Source organism: Saccopteryx leptura, chromosome 1 (assembly GCF_036850995.1).
Source record: "Saccopteryx leptura isolate mSacLep1 chromosome 1, mSacLep1_pri_phased_curated, whole genome shotgun sequence".
NCBI lineage: Eukaryota > Metazoa > Chordata > Mammalia > Chiroptera > Emballonuridae > Saccopteryx > Saccopteryx leptura.
In genome coordinates this window covers 216,638,436-216,661,655 of record NC_089503.1, presented here as the reverse complement: position 1 = coordinate 216,661,655, position 23,220 = coordinate 216,638,436, and the positions used below count along the sequence as shown (strand labels likewise).

At 42.7% G+C, this 23,220-nt stretch overlaps 1 protein-coding gene across 5 annotated transcripts in view; it reads left to right on the top strand.

Moving 5' to 3' along the window:
- Positions 1-23,220, top strand: part of NR3C2 (nuclear receptor subfamily 3 group C member 2) — a 313,921-nt gene that overhangs the window by 216,031 nt on the left and 74,670 nt on the right. For all 5 annotated transcript variants that reach the window (XM_066386221.1, XM_066386228.1, XM_066386215.1 and 2 more), the window contains exon 4: positions 8,114-8,230. In XM_066386221.1, the coding sequence (XP_066242318.1) occupies positions 8,114-8,230 (117 nt within the window). The remainder of the gene's footprint in view (positions 1-8,113; positions 8,231-23,220) is intronic.

Sequence of the window (23,220 nt, the reverse complement as noted above, 5' to 3'; positions counted from 1 at the left end):
GGACCAGAGACAGGATCCTGGTCTCAGGGTGCAGGCTCTGGGGCTGGCTTGGTATCCTATCCCTGTTGTAGAGATCCGAGTGGCAGGGACTTGGGTGCTATTGGGCTCTCTCTTCGTCTCTAAGTCCCCTGTGAAACACCAGCACATCTCCCACCAGGTTCTGAACAAATGGAGAAATAAAAACAAGGGAGTGGCTGGTGGAAGATACGATACCAAGTTTTGGGAGTTAACTAAGTTGAAGGATATGATTTAGTGGTATGAGAAAAAAGTGAGGGGCTGCTGCCAGAGCCCCAGAATCAGATACAGGTGCAGGCTCTTCTGAGACCTGAGGCTGGGGGAGCTCTCCCCCAGCAGGGAGAGGAGGCAGGGAGGCAGGCGGGTCAGATTTCTTCTCAGACTTACTGATCACAGCCCAGTGAGTGAAGGAGACAGGCCTGGGGTGCAGTGTCCATTGGGGAGCTGCCTCCCCTGGAAGGAAGCGTCAGTGGGGGTGGGGGTGGAGGTGCTGGTCAATGTTGGGCAGATAAAATGTATTATGCTCACTTTGTTAAAGATGGCGCTGCCCACGTGGAGGCCGTCGCCCAGGTGATATTAATGTGTGTCTCTGAGGTCTGTGGGCAGGCAGGATCCTTGTAGCCTGGGGCTTGGTTTTAGGACTAAGCCTTTCCCACCCTTTTTGATGTGGAGTGGTACAATCCTATCATGCCTCCGATAAGTGACTTTGTATTAGAGACTTCTCTATTTTGTATATTAGATTAAGGGTTTTGATTTCTACACTATAAAATGGGGGCAAAATGAGAGCTTGCTCTCTGGGTTCCTGAGATTAGCATTAGAGAGGAGAGCAGAGAAAGGCCACATGGAGGAGGCCAGGAAAAGCAGCCAAGATGGCGGAGTGTTGAATGAGAAGCCAGTTTGTGCAGAGTTTGTGCAGGGAGAAGGAAGGAGATGGGGAACAGAGGTGAATAAGGCTAGTGAGCTGAAAACCTTTGATTCTAGGAAACTCGGATAAGTCAGTAGCTTTGTGAGCACTGAATGTGAGTGGGTTTTGGAGCCCAGTGTGTGTTTTTACTTTCCCGCCGGGTGCAAGCTAGGATTAAAGATGATGGCCCATCAGTTTTTGGCTCTGGTGTTTCTTTACCGACTGTCCGAATCCAATGCGAACCTGCATGGGCCAGGCGGCTGTGATGGTAGCCCTGGATACTGGCTTTACAGTCAAGTAAGTTTGTAAGTATGATATATGTTTACTCGCTTATAGTTTGCATTGGGTGTGGGGGACAGGCTATAAGCAGGCAGGGTCATTATAGCCTAAGGCTTAGTTTTAAGACTAAGCCTTTCCCACCCTAAGTGACTTTGTATCAGAGACTTCCTTGTTTGTATATTGGATTAAAGGTTTTGATTTCTACTCTATAAAATGGGGCAGAGGAGCCCATGCCGGAGGAGGAGAGCAGAAAAGACCATGTGGAGGAGGCCAGGAGAAGCAGCCAAGATGGTGGAGTGCTGAAGGAGAAGCCAGTTTGTGCAGAGTTTGTGCAGAGAGAAGGAGATGGGGAACAGAGGTGAATAAGGCTGGTGAGCTAGAAACCTTTGATTCTAGGAAACTCAGATGAGTCAGTGGCTTTGGGAGCCCTGAATGGAAAGGGAAGTGTTTTCCCACTGTGTATATTTCTTGCCCACTGGGTGCAAGCTAGGATTAAAGCTAATGGCCCACCAGTTCTTGGCTCTGTTGTTTCATTACCGTCTGTCTGAATCAAATGCGAACCTGCACTGGCCAGGTGGCTATGTTGTGGCCGTGGCTACTGGCCATATAGAGGGCCAACCCGAGACCCCAGGCACAGTGTCTTTGGGGGTGGGGGCTAGGAGAGGATCTGGGCTCTGTTCATTCTTACTCTCTCCAGGTCATCCCCCCCATCCCCATCCGTAAGGGACTGTGCTCTCAAAGTGTCAGGATACGTCAGTTTTCCAAAACATAGAACTTGGGGCATTCCAGTTGGTATGGAATCAATGTAATCTCCTGCCTGGTTAAATGCTTGATCCTTTCTTTAAAGATTCTGAAAGGAGTTTGTAGGTATTCACCATAGTTTTAGGGCTTCTAGAGCCTGTTTCTTTCCATATACAATTTTGCCTGAAAACTTCAGTATTTTTCTTGATGAAAGGGGGCTACACTGATGATCAGCCATCCTTATGGCTCCGCTCCCAAGTGAAATGCAAGAGGATGGCAGGCTTGCCCAGATGTAGTCGGAGGTGCAGAACATCGCTGTGGAGTTGAAGGATGTGCTCGCATCTGTACCTATCACAGAAAATGAGTGGGTGAGGCCACAGGTTAGCGATGAAGAGGTGATGGCGGAGATGTTCTTGGCACTGCCGCAGCCTGGCGGCGCTGACCTTCAGCCAGGCGGGCACCGCTGGCTGCTCGCCATACTGCCCGTCTGCAGGTGTAGCGTGTCTCTGAGGACCCTGTTGAGGATTCAGGACTGATACAGCTCTACAAAGTGACCAATCTTTGGAGTTTTTCCATTTTGTTAAAATAAGCCATAAAATACACTGTCTTTCGTGCTAATAATATAATGATAAGACACCAGTAATAAAAACACCAATAAAAATAACAGTCCAGGGTTACTGTTTGTGTCAATCAAACTAGCTCTTCTTTTTCTGCTTTAGTCTGTTGAGCTCTATGTAAGGATTAAATTTTTTTTTAAAACAGCTTTTAAATTAAAGTTTAAAAATTTGATTTAGAAGTGGGGAAATAGTAGAGGCAGGTAGACTAGTTACAAGTGTGTTGAAATAATAAGATGCAATGAAATGCATGATATATAGCAATCATACAATAGGGACAGCTACCATTCATTGGACTCTCACTGGACGCCAGAGACTAAGTGCTTTACATGATGTATTCATCTTCAGGATAACTTGTGAGATAGGTGCTTTGACAATGTCTCTTTAACAGATGAGGAAACCGATAATACAAAAAGGGTAAGAAACTTGTCTAAGGTTCCACCGCAAAGGTTCAAACTCAGTATTTGAAAAGTTTAAGAGAGCTATGATAAGGAGACAGTACTAGTGGACAAGTATAGGATTCAAGAGAAACTCAGGAAAGAACTGCAGGACCTGTGGACCCATTGAATATTGAGGTTTGTTATGGTAGGGGTTGTTAATCAGGGATGACCCTGCAGTTTCTCATTCCCACACTGGTTGCGGCTTTAGGAGAAAAACTAAAAATGTTTCTGTAAATACTGTTTTACTGTGCTGCACAAATGTTGGTGTGTTGAGTTTTCATTATGATTCTGTTTGAAATATTTCATCATTTCCCTTGTGATTTTTTTCCTCCAACCCATAAACTATTTAGAAGTATGTTGCTTAATTTTCAAATCTGTAGGTTTTTCAATGTATTATTTTGTTATTGATTTCTAATTTAGTTCCTTTGTGGGTAGAAAACATGTGGTGTGTGATTTCATTGCTTTTACAATTTGAGACTTATTTCATTGTTGAGAATGTGGTCTAACACAGTGAATGTTCTATTTACACTTGAAAAGAACATATGTATTGTGCAGTTGTGTGACCTAAGTATTTATTAGATCAAGGTGTTGGCTCATATTGTTAAAATCTTCTGTATCCTGATTTTCTAGATAGTTGCTGAGAAAGGAGTTTGCAAATGTCCAGCTAGGATTTTGGATTTACCATTTTACTTTTTATTTCTGTCAATTTTGACTTACTGTATTTTGAAGTTTTGCTATTAAATGCATTCATATTTAGACTTGTTATATATGAATTTAATCATTCTGAAATGATATACTTCATCTTTTGATATTCTTTGTCCTGAAGTCTACTTTGTCTGACTTGAATACAGCCACATTAGCTTTCTCATGCTTGTATTTTATGTTGTATATATTTTTCTGTCTTTTAACCTTCAACTTGTGTGTTCTTTTATATTTAAAATACATCGGAACATAAATTTCAATCTTGCTTTTTTTTTAAATCCAGTGTACTGTCTTTGGCTTTTAATCAGAGTATTTAGACCAGGGGTCAGGAACCTATGGCTCGCGAGCCAGATGTGGCTCTTTTGATGGCTGCATCTGGCTCGTAGACAAATCTTTAATAAAAAAAAATAACGTTAAAAATATAAAACATTCTCATGTATTACAATCTATTCATTTTCTACCGCTCATGTTCATGGTTGCGGGTGGCTGGAGCCAATCACAGCTGTCCTCTGGGACAACACCAAATTTTTATTGGATAATGCTTAACATACACGGGTCATTGTATGGCTCTCACGGAATTACATTTTAAAATATGCGGCGTTCATGGCTCTCTCAGCCAAAAAGGTTCCTGACCCCTGTTTTAGACCAATTACATTTATTGTAACCATCGCTATACATGGGTTTATAATCTATCATGGTGTTTATTTTCCTTGTGTTCCCTCTGTTATTTGTTCCCTTGTTTTTTTCCTCTTGTATCTTTTTTGGGTGGAGTATTTTGTTCAGTATGCCATTTTATTTCTGTATTGTCTCTTAAGTTACACTGTTTAGAGTTGTTGTTCTAGTGGTTGCTTCAGGGCAGTGTCTCAAACATTAATGTGCATCAGAATTACCTGAAGGATTCTATAAACCAGGGGTAGTCAACCTTTTTATACCTACCACCCACTTTTGTATTTCTGTTAGTAGTAAAATTTTCTAACCACCCACCGGTTCCACAGTAATGGTGATTTATAAAGTAGAGAAGTAACTTTATTTTATAAAATTTATAAAGCAGAGTTACAGCAAGTTAAAGCATATAATAATAATTACTTACCAAGTACTTTATGTAGGATTTTCACTAAGTTTGGCAGAATAAATCTTCATAAAACAACTTACTATAGTTAAATCTATCATTTTATTTATACTTTGGTTGCTCTGCTACTGCCCACCATGAAAGCTGGAATGCCCAGTAGTGGGTGGTAGGGACTAGGTTGACTACCACTGGTCTAAAGCATAGATTTCTAAGTCCCTCCAGGGTTTCTGAATTAGTAGGTCAGAAAGAGGGCTCGTAAACTTCAATGTTTCCTAAGTTATTAGGTGATGTTGATGCTGCTGTCTGGGAACCATACTTTGAGAGACATTGTTCTAGGGCTGGCGAACCTTTTTATAAAAAGAGCACACTTTTGCAGTGCTGGTCAACCTGGTCCCTCCTGCCCACTAGTGGGCGTTCCAAATTTCATGGCGGGCGGTAGCAGAGCAACCATACAGCACCACTATCGGCCCACTTGTAACAGTTTTTTTATTTTTGTTTTAAGCAATCATTTGACTTTGAAGGAATTTAAGAACAGAAAACTTATTTTACCTTTTGCCATCTAGTTATCATTTTTATTCTTTTCTGTACATCTAAATTTCTCTCTGGTATTTGTCCTTCAGCATAACTTTCATTTCTTATAATGTGATTCTACCAGCAACACATTTTCTTACCTTTAGTTTATCCAGAAATGCGTTTAATTTCACCTTCATTTTGAGACATGTTGTCATTGGTTTTTCTGAGTTGACAGTCTTTAAAGATATTATATGTTGTCTTCTGGCCTTAATTGTGTTGAGTAAAAAAATCAATTATTACTCTTGTTACCTTTTATGTAATATGGTTTTTATCTAGCTGCTTTTAGTATTTTTATATTTGTTTTTTAGCAATTTAAATATGTTCTGCCATACTGGTTTTTTTTTTAATTTTTTTGTTTTTGCATTTATTTTTTGGGACATTTGCTAAGCTTTTCGGATTTGTGAGTTGTCATTTTATTGAACTTTGGAAATTTTCATATATTTTTTTCTCACCTAATCTCTTCTTTCCTCCTGGGATGCCAATTACACACATATTAAATTACTTAATACCATCCCACAGTTATAGTCTTTACCTATTGATTAGTTTTGTGTAATTATCTATACCTACCTCTATTCACTAAGAGCCTTCATTAAATAAGTCATTAGGTTATTGTAATGGTCTGGTTTTATTTCTTCACTTTGATAGATTTCCCTATTCTGTTACTGGCATTTTATTATTATGACTAAGATGGGCCATAATGATACTGAGAATGTGCTCTAGATTAAATTATTTTAATTGCATTAAGCAGTGCACATTATTGTTATTGAGCGTTTTCTGTAATTTACTGAGGAATTCTCAGCTGAGGTAGCGTGGTGGTACTAGGCTGGTGGGAGTGCTTTCGAGCCTGCTCACTGCGCTGCGGTGAGACTCCCTCTGTCCACCGTCTGCTTGTTTTCAGTGGCCCATGACCCAGTCCTCGGACCCTCTCTTTCCAGTCTGTGCTCACTCTCCATGGGATCTTATCCCGACTCCTGGCTTAAAGTAACGACCACACACCGACTTCCTCCCAGCCCAGACCTCTCCCTGACTCCACACCTGCGTCTCTCCCTGCCGCTATGACACTCAGACCTCCCAAACGCCACACGCCCTGGACTCTGCCAGGGTAATTATCCATGCAGCACACGCTCCTACTGTCTCCTCCATTTTGATTTATGGCTTCTCCATTTTTTTTTAATGGTTAGGCCCAAGCATCTTAATGCCCCTGTAACTCCCCTTTTCCTCTGGTCTGTCAGCAAATCCTAGTAGCTGTAGCCTCAGATGCACCTGCACTGACCACGCCCGCCACTGTCTGCCACCGCGCCCACCCGACCTGTAGGTTACAGTGCGCACCTCCTCCCCTGCTTTCCCGGCTTCTGCCTTGGTCCACTGCCCTCAGCCTGCAACACAGCAGCCAGAGTGGCCCTGCAGCATAAATCACATCAGGCCACTTCTCTGCTCAGAGCCCTCGAAGCTAGTGGCTTTCCATCTCACTCAGAGTAAAAGTCAAAGTTGAGTATGACCTATAGGGCCCTACCTGAGCTGACTCCCTGAGCTCTAACTCACCTCCTCTGGCTTTCCACTCACTCATTCTCCCTGTTCTTCCCCCCGGGGCTGGTCCTTAACCTGCCTAGTAGCCTCCCCACTCCATCCCGACCTCGGTTGCTTTTCCCACTGCCTGGTGTTCTTTCTTCCCAAGGTATCACAGTTAGCACCTTCGTTTCCTCCCACTGAGAATCTTCTAGAGAGGCCTTCCCTGTGTGCGCTGTTTCTAAAACGTCAGCATCCCCCTGTGTCCTCCCACACCTGTGTGGTATTCTCTGCCCCTTCTTGTCATTCTCTTCCCTAAGAGGTGTTACTGTACAACACATGTACATTTTACCTAATTACCTCGTCTGTGGTCTCTCTCCCCACAATAGAGCGAAAGTTACTGAGGTCAGGGGAAGTTGTCTGTCATATTAATTACTGTATCCCTAGTGTTTTCCAATCATGTCTGGTACCTACGCGGAGTTTTATAGATATATAATATATATATAATATAATATATATAATATATAATATATATAATATATATAATATATAATATATAATATATAATATATTATAATATGTATAATATATAATATATATAACATATAATATATAATATAATATAATATATAATATATATAATATATATGATATACAATATATTATATATATATAATATATTTCTTGGAACACATAAATGAATAGTAGGGCTACGCTATGTGATAACCGGCTGCCAGTAGATATCACTCTCTTAGCATATTCCCACATTTGAATATTTTCATTCCAGTATCAGCTGCAGAGTGAAACAGTGAAACATTTGAAATAATGACTGTTTAATTTTCAAGTCTTCTCATTGAAATCACCTTTGTAAAAGGTGAGCAGGCCAAACAGATGAAACCGCTCTAGCAGGACCTTCATGTAGATTGGTAAGGTTGCCATGCCCGCAGAAAATTTACACCATTGCCTGAAAGGCTCCATGTAGTTAATCAAAATATTTAAACAATAGGGGAGTGTAGCTCTCCTTATATGAGGGCCTGGTGGAAATAAATGGCAGTGTTAATCATATCCTCTGTAATCAAAAGTCTCAGCTGTGTTAAGTTGGCCATTCATGTGCCTGTGTTATCCATAAATCACATTTCCCTTCTGCTTTTTTGAAAAACAGATTTCAAGGCAGGGAAGAAGAAATCTCATATTTTGAGTATTCATGTTAGCACTTTACATTAGTACAATAGTCTTTATTGTAACGATCGCTGTTTGTTATTTTATTTAGGGCAACACAACTATTTATGTGCCGGAAGAAATGATTGCATCATTGATAAGATTCGAAGGAAGAATTGTCCTGCCTGCAGGCTTCAGAAATGTCTTCAAGCTGGAATGAATCTAGGAGGTAAGTTTTTGTGTTTCTAGTTCAATAAAAATTGCTCATATGTAATAGAATACTACTAGGCTCTATGCAAATTTAAAATGAACTAACATGAAGCAAAGATTTCCAAAAATCTAACAAGTTCTATATGCGTGGCAAAACATTTTTGGAGGAACATATGTCTTAACAGGAGTTAAAAAGAAGTGTGTTACATGGCTAGCGAAGCTTTCAACCCTGAGTTTGCAAAAGTTCGAAGAAAGGCACACAACTGAAACTAGAATAGAAATGAATGACTTTTTATAACATTGTAGCCAACAGTTTTTATTATGGTATCTATTTATAAATAACACACACAAGTGATAACATGAACCAGGTAGGAATACATTCCTAAATGTAATAAAGGAAGTAATGTAATAAAGGAAGACTTAGATGAGGAAAACTTTAAAATGTTATAGGAGCTCACCAAGAAAGGTAGGGCTGAAACTGCATACAACATCAGCGGATGGGAAGATTCAGCCTCCTAAAGATATCAGTGTTCTCCTAAATTAACTTATGCATATAACACAATCTAACAAAAATACCAGTGGAGGATTTTAAGTTCCTAAAGATCAGCCAACAGAATTCTGGGAAAGAGGAATAATGAAGGCAACCAGCTCTCCCAAATAGTAAAACATATGATACAGCTACAGTTGTTAAAATAGCCTGTGTATTTGTTTACTGGTTGTCAGCTCAACAGAAAGTCAAGAAATAGATTCAAATCATATGAGAATGTTGTATATAATAAAGTTGGCATTTCAGATCAGTGGGGAAAGGGCAGATTATTCAACAGAAGTTATTGTGACAACTGAGAAGCCATCTGGAAAACAAAAAAGTTGAATCCAAACTCTCACTCTCCACCAAATTAAATGCTGGGTATTTCAAAGACTTAAACTTTGAGCTATAACTCCAGAAGTACTAAAAGAAAGCATGGATTAAAAAAAAATACTCTCCAAGTAGAGAAGACCTTTCTAAGTATGAAATAAATCCAGGAGCCAGAAAAGAAAAGAAACGAAGAAATCACCACTACTTACTAATCCGACATTACTGACAACAGCAGCGGAGCCCACGAGGCCCAGGCTGGTCAAGAGGGGGTGCTAAGGAGCCAGAAGGCCTGCTGGGAACTCTTGTTCTGCCACTTCCTGACTGGTAACCTCCGCACATACCATCTTTCTGTGTTCCCTTACCTTCCACTTGCATTGATCAGTGCATTCACCTCCTCGGCTGTAATGAGGATTAAAGGAGTGACTTCCAGTGAAAAGGAAGTGATCATCAGCTCATGCCAGTGGTGTACTCACTGGTGGTATCTCTCCTTGCTGTTTCTGTAGTCCTTGTCCACATTATCTGAAAGACTATATCGCCCTGTGTTTTGGTGATGGTCAACCTCACGTGCATAGAGCAGGCAAGTGCTTGCCCGGAGATGCCACGGCCAGTGAATTGATGAAGCTAGCTCGTGGACCCGTGGACTCCTGGTCTGGTGTTTCTGGTATACCACACTGCTCCCTTCCTCTGATGTCCACATCATCGCAGGTGCAGCACACAAGCTCACCTTCTGGAGCCTGTGAGTGAGGATCAGGAGAGATTAATGATTTAAAATCTAGTAAGTTCGTGGAGGCACCGAGAGGTTGCAGAGCCGGCCCGCGGCCACAGACCAGGGAGTGGCAGGGCCAGAACCCAGGCCTCTGTTGCGGGCACCAAAGCCCATGCCCGTATCACTGCTGTGCTTTGCAGGTCCCCTGTGTGCAGACTGGCATTTAAAAATAGCTCATATTACCAGTCAGTGGTGGTCGGGTTCCGTGCTGGGGTCCACACTGACCTGTAAGTAAGGTCTGGCACAGGGCGTGATACATAATTCACGTGATATGTTGCTGCTTTCTGTGTATGCGGGGCAGGCTTGGTAGGTTTTGGTAAAACATTTTAATAGAAAGCTTGCTTTGCGTCTTGGGCTCATTGAAAGTAGTCAGTCAAAATGGGCAGAGTGGAAATTAATATTTATGATAGTAATTTGTCTTTAGGGTCAAGTTATACTTGAACCACTTCTGGTTCATGGATGAAATAATAAAGTTGCAGTAACATACATTGCAGTTTTGTTTTCTTTTATCGTTTATTTTGGAGCCTGGTGTTTAGTTTCAATTTGGGCAAGAAAAGAAATGCAAGCACTTTTATGATATTAAAAAAAAAGATAATGTGAACTTGAACCTTTTAATGCGAAGCGATTTTTAAAAATTTAAAATGTGAGTTAAAACCTTTTCAGACATGATCTAATGTCATCCCTGGTTTCCTAGCAAGCAGGGCTGCACGGCCTCTTTCCGTTTCCCCTTCTTCCCTGCCACCTCTCTCGTGGGACAAGGCAGATGGCGACCCAGTGTAATACTGGGAGGAAGTTTTCTGTTCGGAATGGTCCTGATTCTGGGAATAGAATTAGCCACCCCCTTCTGAAGTCTTCACAGATTCCAAAGACCTTAGGATAGTTTTCCCCTTGTAGAAAGTGGACAGAACGGAGAAGAGTGATAGATTCGTATTTCTCAGAATATACAGCCATAAAGCGCGCCTCTTCCCTGTTCTTTATTTCTTCCCCCTCCCTCCTACCACAAGTACTATTCCTTTTCTTTAACAGTCCTGCTGAGCTTTAGGCTGCGTGCAAAGGAAAATATAGCAGGAGATGTGAGAATGTCAACAGAGGAATGGAAAGGAAAATAACAGCTCTTCTGGCGCCAAGCTGGGTCTGCCATTCTTACTACAGCCCCTAACGGGAGAGAGATCTAAAAAAAAAAGTCCTGGTTCCATATACAGGAGAATTTACCTCCCTCGCCAAAGGAATTAATCACTTTACTTTTACGTATCAGTGTTCTGAAGAGGATGATCTATTCGTGTCTTTTAGACGTTCTCCTAAAATATAGTATATATAAAGCATAGCCTGAAAGCTGAGTGGCCCTCTAATGAAGAATGAGTCCTCTGGGGTGTTTCTGGCTTGTCTGCACTTTACCATGGGATACAGAGGGGATCTTAGAGATTATTTCTGTCCCAAGCCTCCCATTTTACAGACGGGAACTTGAAAGTCAAGATCATAACAGAGCATTTTAGTCACGGTGACAGGTGATTACTAGTCTTAGTATAGTGATTACATTACAAGGTATATAAATGTCAAATCACTATATTGTATACCTGAAACTAACATAATATTGCATACTAACTAGTCTTAAATTTTTAAAAGAATCTTTGTGGAGGATTCTGACTCAGCCAGCTTTCCTCTTTTCCGAACCAGCCCTCATGTCTCATTTTTAATGAGGTATGCTAAGTCCACTTTCACATTCCTTTAATGAAGACTCTAAATTTAAAATCTTGCTTCCTGTTGCTTTAAAAATGTAGATTTCATAAGCCCGAGGGTAGTCCTAAACCTGGTTCCAACTGACTTCTGTCGCACATCTGCAGCTTTCCTTAATCCCAGCAACCACTTTTACTCAGTTTACCCAGAGCTGTATTGGTGGCCACATCAGGGCCACTGTTTCCTCTTGGAATGGAGCATGTCATATGGAAAGAGAATCATATGAAAAAGAGAGAATGCTGTCTGATGCAGGAAGCAGTAGTAGACATCGTGGTTGCTTCCTGGGAGGCATGAGAAGGCAGATGTTAATTAAAACTCGAAGAGACCCATGTGCTAAAATGCTGGGAGTCGTTCAAAGACATAGATACTGTTGTGCGTTATGGATAAGAACAGAACCAAATAGAGGAGAACATTTAAATGAAAACCCGTGCATGGAATGTAGTGTCAATCAGCCAATAATATCATGGCAATGAAAAGTCATAACTACATGGAATACTTTCTGAAAAAATAGTATGCAAGATTATTTGGGTTACTTATTCTGTGCTAACACCTATATGAGGAAAGATCTGCATGGACAATAGTGTGGTGAGTGCCAGGGAGTGAGGGGGGGTGTAGGAGGATGGAGGCAGGATAAGTGGTGATGGACAGAGACTTGACGGGGGGGGGGGGGGGGGGTGAACACACAATGCAGTGCACAGAGATGTGCTATAGAACCGGGCACCTGAAACCTGTATCATTATGTTAACCAGTGTCAGTCACCCCAGTACAATTCAATTAAAAAAAAAGACAAGGAAAAGAATGTTAGAACACCAAAAATCATTGTGTTGGTGAAGTAAGATTATGGCTAAGGCTTGTCTGGTCGCCTTTCTAGTTTGTGAATAATCTGAACATGTTTTGTAATAAACTTTTAAGAAAACAGAGTTCATGATTTTGGACAGAAGATAAGGGAAATAAGAGATAACTAATAGTGCTACTGTAAATGTAAAAGAATTAGAAAAAGTGAAGAATTAGGCATCCAAGCAACCAAAGGAGTAGTTTTCCCCAAACAGGAAGGAGGGAGAAAAAGAGACATCAGTCAGTCCCCTGCTGGGAAATGTTTTAAAAACTGAAATAGAGAGGAGAGTGAAAAACAAATGACCCAGAGACCAGAGTGGCAGAATCATGGCTGACAATGTCAAGCCCAGAGGGAGAAAGCTTTCGACCTGAGGAAATTAGGGTTACCTGCCAGCAACTCGCCACACCTGGTTGGCTTGGTCACCTGCAAAACGCAGTGTCGGTCTGGTGAGAGACCTTACAGGATCAACGTCAGTGAGAGCGTAGGTTTAATATCAGAAATCCAATAAGAAAAACAATTTTTATTCCTCTAAGGGTCTCTCCTGAGGCGAGATATGCAGGAGTCTGCAGAAGCTGAGAAAGCCCAAGTGACTGACTTTTATGAAAAAATGCCATTCTCGGATGCTGTTTTTCTTCTTCTTTTCATTCCTCTTCTAGGCAATAAGAATTTCAGTGGGGCTTTTGAGCAGTAAAGTGAAGGGGGAAATAGCACTTTTGTAAAACTCAATGAAAGTAAACTTTTTTTTTTTTTGCATCTCCGTATATAAGTTAAACCATATTAATTGTCGTAGTGATAGAACTCGAATTAAACAACTGTTTTTTTTTTACTCTGCTAATTTCATGGAGGAAAGTTTAGGACTGATGCCAAAACAGACAGAATTTAAAGATGTTCTATGTGTCTTCAATTCCAAATACATTTTTTTCCTTTCAAATTTTAACTGTTGTGATTATAATTTGCAGAGGATGTGTACATTTGGTCTTTGTTTTCTTTAAAACTCTAATTGTCTTAAGATTCGTAACATCTTAGAAAAGAAGCAATTCTGGCCTTCTGTGCAAAGCTCCAGCCTCCACAAATATACACGCTTGTGGGCACACTGCTTGGTGAGCTTACAGAAGCGCGCTGCTTTTCTCAGGTCTTTCTAAGTGTGTCACCAGGGGTGTTGCAAATGTTCTTCTTGGCTAGACAGATGTACTTTGGTGCTTTCATTTTTCCTTTACCTTTTTCGTTGTTATCCGTCCTGATAGGTTGTTATCCCAGTCTTCCTTCCCCAGCCTTTTGAGTCTGGGATACGTTGTCCTTTATGGTCTCAAGAGACCTAGTGTCCGAGCCATCCTTTCTCGTCCCGAGTCCTGTCTGGCTGGTCCCGCAGCAGCCGCTCACTTCCACACAGTCCCTGGTGTGTTCTGTGACACACAGCTGTTTTCTAGTTCTCTGGGCAGAGTAACGGCTTTGGGTTTTGTTTTTGTTTTGTTCATGGCATTTTATATTATTGATACAGTCTTTCTGGTTACCTTATGGAGTTTTGGCACACTCACAGGTTTCACTACACATGTTTCTACTTAGTTACCTTCTCTCTGCAGTCAGCTGAGTGTCCTGTATCCAGACTTCCCAAGAGAGGGTCCAGGCCCATTGGGTGGTCAGTCCGGAGTATGGCTTCTGATCGGGCTGAGTCCTCCAGAGGGTAGAGCCAAACGGCTGCCTTTGCCTCTTCTGCTCTTACCCTCCCTGGATTCCAGGGCCAGTCCCTATGATACTGACCATGACCTATGACAAGAAGCATGTTGACCCCACTTTACAGAAAGGAGCTCTAAGTATAGAATAGCAATCAGAGGGAGGTAGGGCTCCTCCTGCGTGAGCTCCTCACAAGTACAGTCGGGAATGTGTGTCTATTGGAGAGCATCCCTTAAATCGTAGCAAGTTTTCTAACACCCTGATTTTTAATCACATAAGGTATCCCTATATTTAGAAGTAAAAAGACTGTCCGATTTTAGTAAGCAGATTGACAAAGCAAAATAATAGCTCTCCATGCTTCTTGGAACAGCAGTCGAGTTCAAGCCTTTTTGATATGTCTACCTGGAAAACACACAAACCAAAGAAAACACAGAAAGCATTGGTAAAGCAAATCTTAAGCTCATTTTCTTTTAAACCACTACGTAATATGTAAGATGGGTCATTCTCTTGTAGAGCATCTCTGTGTACCTGAGCTGTCCTCTGTCCCTAACTGCCAGGCTCTCAGATTGGGGGCGAGCTCCAGAGACTGGCGTGAGGGATACGGAAACATCAGGGAAGGAGAAGAAGCCACTTAGAACCAAGCATCCTGGGTTTCCCACACTCAGGCATCTTAGAAACGGGCCATCAGTCATTCTCGGTGACGTCTCCCTGCCTGTCCTCTAGAATTCCGTTGTATTGTCTGCCTCAGACCCTGACTTCCCAAAGTAATAATCACTGAATTCATTTGCTTTCCGTTACCAGGCATGTTCACTAAGGAATATAACTCAGTCTTTCTCCGTTTGAAAAGCTAGAGGCTAATGGTCTGCTGCTTGTTGGCTTTCTGAATAAATATCCTCTCCTCCCCATTTCCACAGTAAAGTACTGTGATTGTGGAGAAGGGGAGAGGAAGCTATTTATGTTACAATAACCCCTCTGTTCTCACCTCTAGAATGTACAGAAAACCATTCAGCTAACTTTCTAACAGTCCTCCAGTCTCTGGTAGTAAATATGTATGATACTTAATATAATTAGGATCTTTTAAAGTGATGATTTGGGGGGGGGGCAGATAGCATATTTTTTAAGGCAAACCCAATTCTAACAGATTTTTTAAATATTTTAATCAATATATTACATTATAAAATGCATACTCATCAGTAATTAATAAAGGAACAAAAAAGTTGTAATAAATTGGGGGGATAAAGATGGAAGAAGTCAAGATGTTTGCTGAGCCCTTTATTTACTGAGTCACAAATAATGATTTGCATGTTGACAGAGAGGTTCTTAAAAGCTGAACTGGCAGAACCGATAAAAATGGCTTCTTCAGAATATGCTGCTTCATTATTTTGATTTGTCAGCAATGATATAATGGCCATTACTGTGTCACATCTTAAAAATAAGGAACTCTAAGATGTAATTGTTCCATATTCTTTCTTCAGTGTTTTGTACCATTTTTGTTTTGAAAGCAAAAATAATGTGTAATAAGTTTAAATTATGGTAAAAATGAGCAGTCATTCTATCACTAAAGGGTTTTTTATGCTAAGATTTATCTAATTTGTATAGGAGGGTCTTCTAGTGTTTAAAGGGCCCACTGAGTAATTCAGCAAACATGATCATGTGCCTCTGAAATTCCAGATGTTCCTCCTGATGTTGCCAGTGTAGTGATGTGAAAGCTGGCACTGGCCTTGCTTTCAGAGGACTAATCATTAAGAATGAAGAAATTTATCAGGAGCCACATAGGCATTGGAAGTTTAGCAACAGGGTATTTAAGGTCACCCTTTGTGTTGACGATGGCCCAAATCCCTCAAATTCTGTCTCTTTGCTTTAGAATGGGGTCATCAACTCCTTGACTTGTTATCTGTTGAAACAAGGAGGTGGCATCTTAATTTGGCTTTCCAGGACTCTGTCCCCCAATAGTTGGTGAGTTAACCTGGTTGCTTCCTTTGTGCATTGATCCCATCATCGGCATCTATCGCTACTTGCGTGAGATGTTTTCCAGGAAAGCAGCAGCTCTGTGCCATGCAGCCCCGTGGAGCCACAGTGCCTTCCTGACTGCACACCGCCTCAGTTCCAACTTCAGTGGCTATCAGTGGACAAAATTCTTCACTTGACATTAGCTCCCAGAATTTTGACTTTGAAAATGAGCCCTTCACATTCTCACCCCAAAAGTGAATCTAACTTTACTGTAATGATTTCTGGCCACCTTAGAGGGTTTTGTTTTTTTTTAAGTCATTCTAGTCTGAGGAAGACAGCAGCAGCTGATTGGTCTCCTTGGGATGCGTGCCCTGTCCCTCTCTCGTGCCACACTTGTCACAGACTCCAGGAAATACCTGTGAAGAACGGCTTGGAACCTGGGTAGCGGCTGTCATCTCCCTTCTATTCTTAACCCAGCCTGGAGTGTTACCGTTTCCCCTAGAAATCTTCAGAACTCATTTTCAGCAACCACCGGAGACCCTGGGAGACAAACTTTTATGAACCACTTTTTAAAAAAGTTTTAGTCATTGAAGATTGCTTTCAACATGAAGTGTTTTTGTTTTTGTTGTTGTTGTTGTTTTATTAAGTGAGAGGTGGGGAGGGAGACAGACTCCCACATGCACCCTGACCAGGATCCATCTGGCAAGCCCCCTACTGGGGTGATGCTCTGCCCATCTGGTCTGCTGCTCCATTGCTTAGCAACCAAGCTATTTTAGCATCTAAGGCAAGGCCATGGAGCCATCTTCAGCTCCTGGGGCCAACATTGCTTGAACCATTCAAGCTATGACTGCGAGAGGGGGTTTGGGGAGGGGAGGGATGGAGAAGCAGATGGTTACTTCTCCTGTGTGCCCAGGGAATTGAACCTGGGACTTCCACATGCTGGCCCAATGCTCTATTGCTGAGCCAACTGGTCAGGTCAACATGAAGTTTTCTTAATCTAGCAATCTTTAAACCAAGCCATTCTTTATTCTACAATTAAACTAATTTCACCAGTGAAAATTCAGTTTCATCTTTATTTGCTATATAAATGAAAGATAAGTCCTGTTAATCACTTTGCACCATTTGCATATGTTAATTGGCTCACTTATTTTTTTAATTTTAAAGCAAAAACTTAAATCCCATAGAGCAAAAATGCTTTTCCATTCTATATCTATTCATATTTTTAGAAAACTAAAGTCGAGTCAGATTAGAAATTCTAAGCTGCATTCAAAAGATTACCCCTAAGAATAATGGCCAGCCCCGGAGGACTGTGTAATGAAGTGACCTGGTAGGACTGTCCCCAATTCTCACTGTGCATCAGATTCATCTGCCAAGTCTGTGTGCTGGACCCACTCACACATGCCTCTCTCCTAGAGACTCTCACGCAGTGACTCGGAGTGAAGCGTGGGCACCTTGAATTTCCTGAAACACTGCATGCTGTCTTTAGTTCTTTGGAGCTGAGAACCCCTGTCCCAGCGTTACCATAGCACTGCCCGCAGTTTTCTTAGGTTAAGAAAACATTTTCGTTGATTTTTGTAAAGCCCTTTAGTTTTCATTTTCTTTCCTGTTTGATGTTATTTTTATTTCTCTGAAGGAGATCACTAATCAGCATTTGGTAAATGTTTCTTCATCAGGAGAAGTCTCCTAAAAATGGTATTTTACGTTAATATACTCGCATTTTTCTTGCCAAGGCGAATGTGACCTTACAAAGGGCCGTGGTAGCAGTTAGCCTACTGACACTACTCTACTGCTCACAAAAATGAGGGGATATTTCAAAATGAATATGAAGCGATAAAATATCCCCCTCATTTTTTGTGAGCAGAATAGTGACGAGGCAATGATTTTTTGGTATTTTGGATAAGCTGTACATTTCAATGCTGCAGATATTTGGAGCAGAGCATTCACAACTGAAAGATGAAGGTAGGACAGGAGCTGAGACAGTGACCATCCAGGTCCGATTGCGAGCCAAGGGTGGGCAAAGAGTTAAGAAGGCGGGGAACCATCAGGGAGAGAGAAACAAGCAGGAGAAGAAGGGGCCCTGCTCCTTTAAGTGGTGTGTGGCTTGTCATGAAAGAGGGAGAGGATTCAGAAATGCCACCCTAAGGGTGCCCGCTTCTGCTCACTTCCCCCACCTCATACCCTGGCCGTGTGTAGACATTAGTACCCACTGGGCAGAGGCGACAGCAGAGGAAGGGAGCCCGGGCTCCATCTTGCCCCCTGCCCCCGGCCTCTCTCCCCCATAGTCACAGTGGCCCAGGCCCTGCCCTGGGTGTCCTCACCCGTCTTGTAGTCTGCGGGTTAGAAGGAAATTCTGTGTCTCCCAAGTCGTCAGCTGGGTCCCTCCTGCTCCGTACTGTTTGGTCTGCAGAGTACATATCCTCCTGGCCCACTTCTCTGCCCTTGCTCAGTAGAGACAGTTTGGCTCACTTGCTCAGTTCATGTCAATGGTGACGCTCTTGCTGGCTTTCTAGTTGTCCTGTGGCGAAAGAGGAGTTCTCACCAGGCTTTAAAAATGTTATGTAGGAGATTTGATGAAAATACTCTAGAGGGGAAAACAGATACAAAATAAAACTTAAAAGAGTTTGCTTTCACTTACTTATTTACTCAAAGGCTCACTGATGGTCCTGTTCCCTAACAGGCTTTCCTATCTGCTAGGTCAGTTTTTCTAAAAATGTCTGATTTGTTTTCTGTTTTAATGAACACAATCGGAAGCCTCCCCTTAGGCTATTTGAGAATCAGTGGGATCCTCTGGCTGAACTTAAGGCAGTGAGCACAATGCAGGTTTGAGTTCAAGTTCCGCACACACCTCCACGGGCCTCAGCCTGCTGCCTCCTCGCTGCTCAGCCACTTGTGGGCCTCGTCCTGGGTGGCTGGCCGGGCCCCCTGCTCCGCTGTGCCCTGTGTGCAGTCAGCCTCTTCTCCGGCGTTCCTGCCATGTCTGCCTGCTGGTTGAGTGGCAGGGCCCCCTTCGTCGGGGGTAGCAAAGGCCGCTCATTTGCACCAGACGCAGGAAGGCTGAGAGGGAGCCACTTGCATTGCCGTAGGTATGGGGCTCCTGTTGCTGCTATAACAAGGTTAAGACAACACACATTTATTATCCTAGAGTTCTGGAGGTCACAAGTCCTAAATGGGTCCCAGTGAGCTCAAATCATGTGTCAGCAGTGTGTGGTTTTGTGAGGTCTGGAGGAGAGAATGCTGCCTGGCCTTTCCGTCCCCTGGGGGCTTTCACCACCCTGGCCCCTCCCCGTCCATCTGCAAGCCAGAGTCTGGCATTGCTCCTACCACGGCTCTGCCCCCTCCGCCACCGCCCAGCCTGCCTCCGTCTCTCACCTACCAGGAATTCCATGAGCATATTGAGCCCACCCGAACAGTTCAGAATTATCACCTTATCTGATAATCCTTAATTAAATCTGCAGAGTCCCTTTTGCCCTGTAAGGTACCCCATTCCCAGGTTCTGAGGGTTAGGAACCTCTTCGGGGATCATTATTTTGCCCATCACACTGTGTTATGACCTGTGTTCAACAGAATAGGCTGCCATTTGGGGATGCCTCCCTGATTTGGGTCCCAGAGACGCTCAGTCACCCCATCCTGCTCTCTCCTGACTACGTGGCCCCACCCCTCCTTTTTGCAAAGCCTGTGATGTCTTGTTCACAACCTCCCAGCCGTGCCTTTGCCAGCAGTCCTTCAATGGCCTGTGCGTTCCTCCCCTGTGCTCAGTCCATCCGCTGTTCCACACCTACCTCAAAACCGTCTCCTCCACATTAGGTGCCTTCCTCGCAGGTCAGACTCCACACAGTGGGAAGAGCTTTCAGTCCCTGAGATGTTACACATGTATATAATTTCTTAAGACTTCTCCTATAATGCTTTTTATGACTTCCTTAGATAAAGTTAATTAGTACCTGCCCTGTGCTTCCTCAGTCTCCATTGTGGCACTTTCCAGGTTTTATTACAATTCTTTGTGTTTAGGTGTCGCTTGCCAAGTAGCCTTTGCGTTTCTCAGGAATGGAGGTGTCCTGTCGTCTTTCTGTTCAGAGCACTGAGAAAGTAGAAGGTTAACAAACGTGTATTGACTGCCAGGATGAACACGCCGCGAAACCGTGCTCACATCTTACTAAGCTGATTTTCACAGAAAGTTCTCAGTTCGTTATTAAAGGCAGGATGGACTTCATTTCAGAAGTAATTCTGTAACAGAATCTAAGGATTTTTTTTTAAAGTTCTGGTATATATTATTTTTCCATCTCTGCATCAGGAAGGTGCAGTTTCCAAAACACATATAAGTCTTGATTTAATATTGACATGTATAGTATAATTTGGCAGCTTTTTAAATGATAATTTATTCCAGACAAGGTTTTGTATATCTCATCATTCTTTGATAAGTAATTTAAAGTGACGTTTAATCTTCTTTATTATGCTGATTTAACCACATTTTTGTCACCAGCCTGAGAGAAGGGCATTTTGTGATAGCTGTTGCTACTGTTAAGGTGGTAATTCTAGCCCTGGTCTGATGATTTGTAGTGAACCTTTAAGTTCAAGGTCAGGGGAAGTTAGGACGAGTTGACCTGGATTAAAAGGGCTGGAGGAATAAGACTCTGAAATAAAGAAGAGGTGATGGAAAGAGAAGAAAGGAGTAAGGATTAAATTACGATTTGGTTGAAGAGCTGAATGGAGTAAATCCCAAGGCTTATTAACAGAATCAGCGGAACCCACAGTCTCCAGAGCAGTTGTAAGCCAAGGTCGAAGTCGGAGGAGATGTGTGCTGATCAGATGGGAGAAGAACCTGTCTCCCCAAGAACTTCACCCAGATTGACAGAAATGCTCCGGCCAGGTTTGGGTGGCCCGCTGAGGACAGTGGAAATAAACAATGCTGCGTTCGTGGCCATACACCCAAAGACAGTGTTCCAGCCTCGTTTCTGGGAAATGGAGAATCCTACCAGCTGAAAAAGGAGAATGCTTATTCAGGAGGATCTATAAAACCATCATAAGAAAAAAAATATGTGCCTACATAATTGAACGGAGTGAAACCACACTCATGATTGAAGTAAGTCTGTGCAGGTTATATCTGGACATTCCTTTAGATTGTCGTCATGTTTAATTGCACACTGAAATTGGCTAGGTGCAGGGCTGCCGTTCACGGGACTGGGAAGAAGCTGCAACTTCCGAAGATGAGAAACAGGCTATAAACCTAGGGGTGTGGACTATTTTACCTCCAGGGGGTGTCAGCAGGAAGCTGACCTTGGGGAACAGTGCCCGCAACACAGCTGAGGGAAGGTGAAGCTTTGGGAAGGCCCTGTTTCATCACAGGAACAAATATTCTGTCTAATGGATGGTTAGTAAGGAGGCCTATTGTATGAAACCCAGCTTGAATTTTAATGTGAGAATGTTGAGGCCAGTCAGCCATTACTCATTTTTTTATGAGTGTAATAACATACAGGATGCACACTTGTCAGGCTGTATGTACACCCTTTGGGCATGGTGGGGTACGTGGCCGTGACTTGTGACTTGTGAATTGTAAACCTGACGTTATGATGACACGAAACTGCAGGACCTCCTCCAGTGTGCCGTATGTGTGCCTGGGCCCCGATAATGAGATTCAGGTTTCTAGGAAGCTAGACAGAGATTTTAAATAGATTGATATATATGGATAGGTTCTCAGTCCTTTACAGCACTAATGTCGTATGTAAGAAATATTATATAGAGTTTGCCTCTCTGTGAGGCGCAGAGGGAAACTTCAGAGCTCCATCCACACCTCTCAGCGCAAGCAATTTGTTGTCATTGGGGGAAACAGGCAGGTGTTGCGAGATTTTAAGATTTCTTTTCGAGCTCTCGGAGATACAAATTTTTGCGTGAGATATGCCAAATCCCGCAAAACGAAAATGAAGTTTTTAAATTATACTTAGCTCACTTTCTAGTTTATGATTTCTGCTGTCAAGGAAACTAACTTTAGGAGCATAATGGATTAGCATGCTTTATATTTCAGTTCTCCTTTGAGTGTGTGTGTATGTGTGTGTGTAGAGATTTAATCATCTTTCTGGCATACTGTTCTTTTTATTTTTATTAACTTCTTTAGTGGAGGCCAGCGGTCTTCAATCAGGGGCAATTGTACCTCCACAGGGGGCATTTGGCAAAGCCTGGAAATTATTTTGGTTGTCAGGACTTGGAGTAGGAAATGCTGATGACATGCTGCTAAATATCCTACAAGGCACGGGACAGAACCCAACAATAAAGACCCTCTGGCCCACAGAGTAGTGATGAGATTGAGGAAACTCGGTGTACAGACATTTTTATCCCTGTCTGTACCTCCTTCCCTCCTCACCCTCCACCTTTCTCCCCCTCCCCCCACCAAGGACCTTTTTCCAGGTTCTGTTTCTCTCTCATACTATAGTCTCATTCAGAATCTGTAGGTCGGTTCTCAATTTCAAAATGCAGGGGGGAAAAAATCACATAGCAGTTGGTTAAAACTGAGGACTTTCGGCCCTGGCCGGTTGGTTCAGTGGTAGAGCGTCGGCCTGGTGTGCAGAAGTCCCGGGTTCGATTCCGGGCCAGGGCACACAGGAGAGGCGCCCATCTGCTTCTCCACCCCTCCCCCTCTCCTTCCTCTCTGTCTCTCTCTTCCCCTCCCGCAGCCGAGGTTCCATTGGAGTAAAGATGGCCCAGGCGCTGGGGATGGCTCCTTGGCCTCTGCCCCAGGCGCTAGAGTGGCTCTGGTCGCAACAGAGCGACGCCCCAGATGGGCAGAGTGTCGCCCCTGGTGGACGTGCCGGGTGGATCCCGGTCGGGCGCATGCGGAGTCTGTCTGACTGTCTCTCCCCGTTTCCAGCTTCAGAAAAATACAAAAAACAAAAACAAAAACAAAAACAAAACAAAACAAAAAACAACTGAGGACTTCCAGCCCCTGTGTGTATATTCTGACATCTCGATTTTGGATGGTCCAAGATGTGCATCTTGAAAAGGCCTCAGGTGCTTCTGAGGAAGGACTAGTTAGACCAGGCGTGGCCAACAGTTTTTGCCCCTGGGCCAGATTAAAAAGAAAACTTTTTTTTTTTCCATGGGCTTGATGAAATATTAAAATTAAAAAATGTTAAATACAAAAACGATTCGTTTAAGTAAAGAAAATTTTATTATGTAATGTGTTTATGAATAAATGTAAGTAATTTAGTA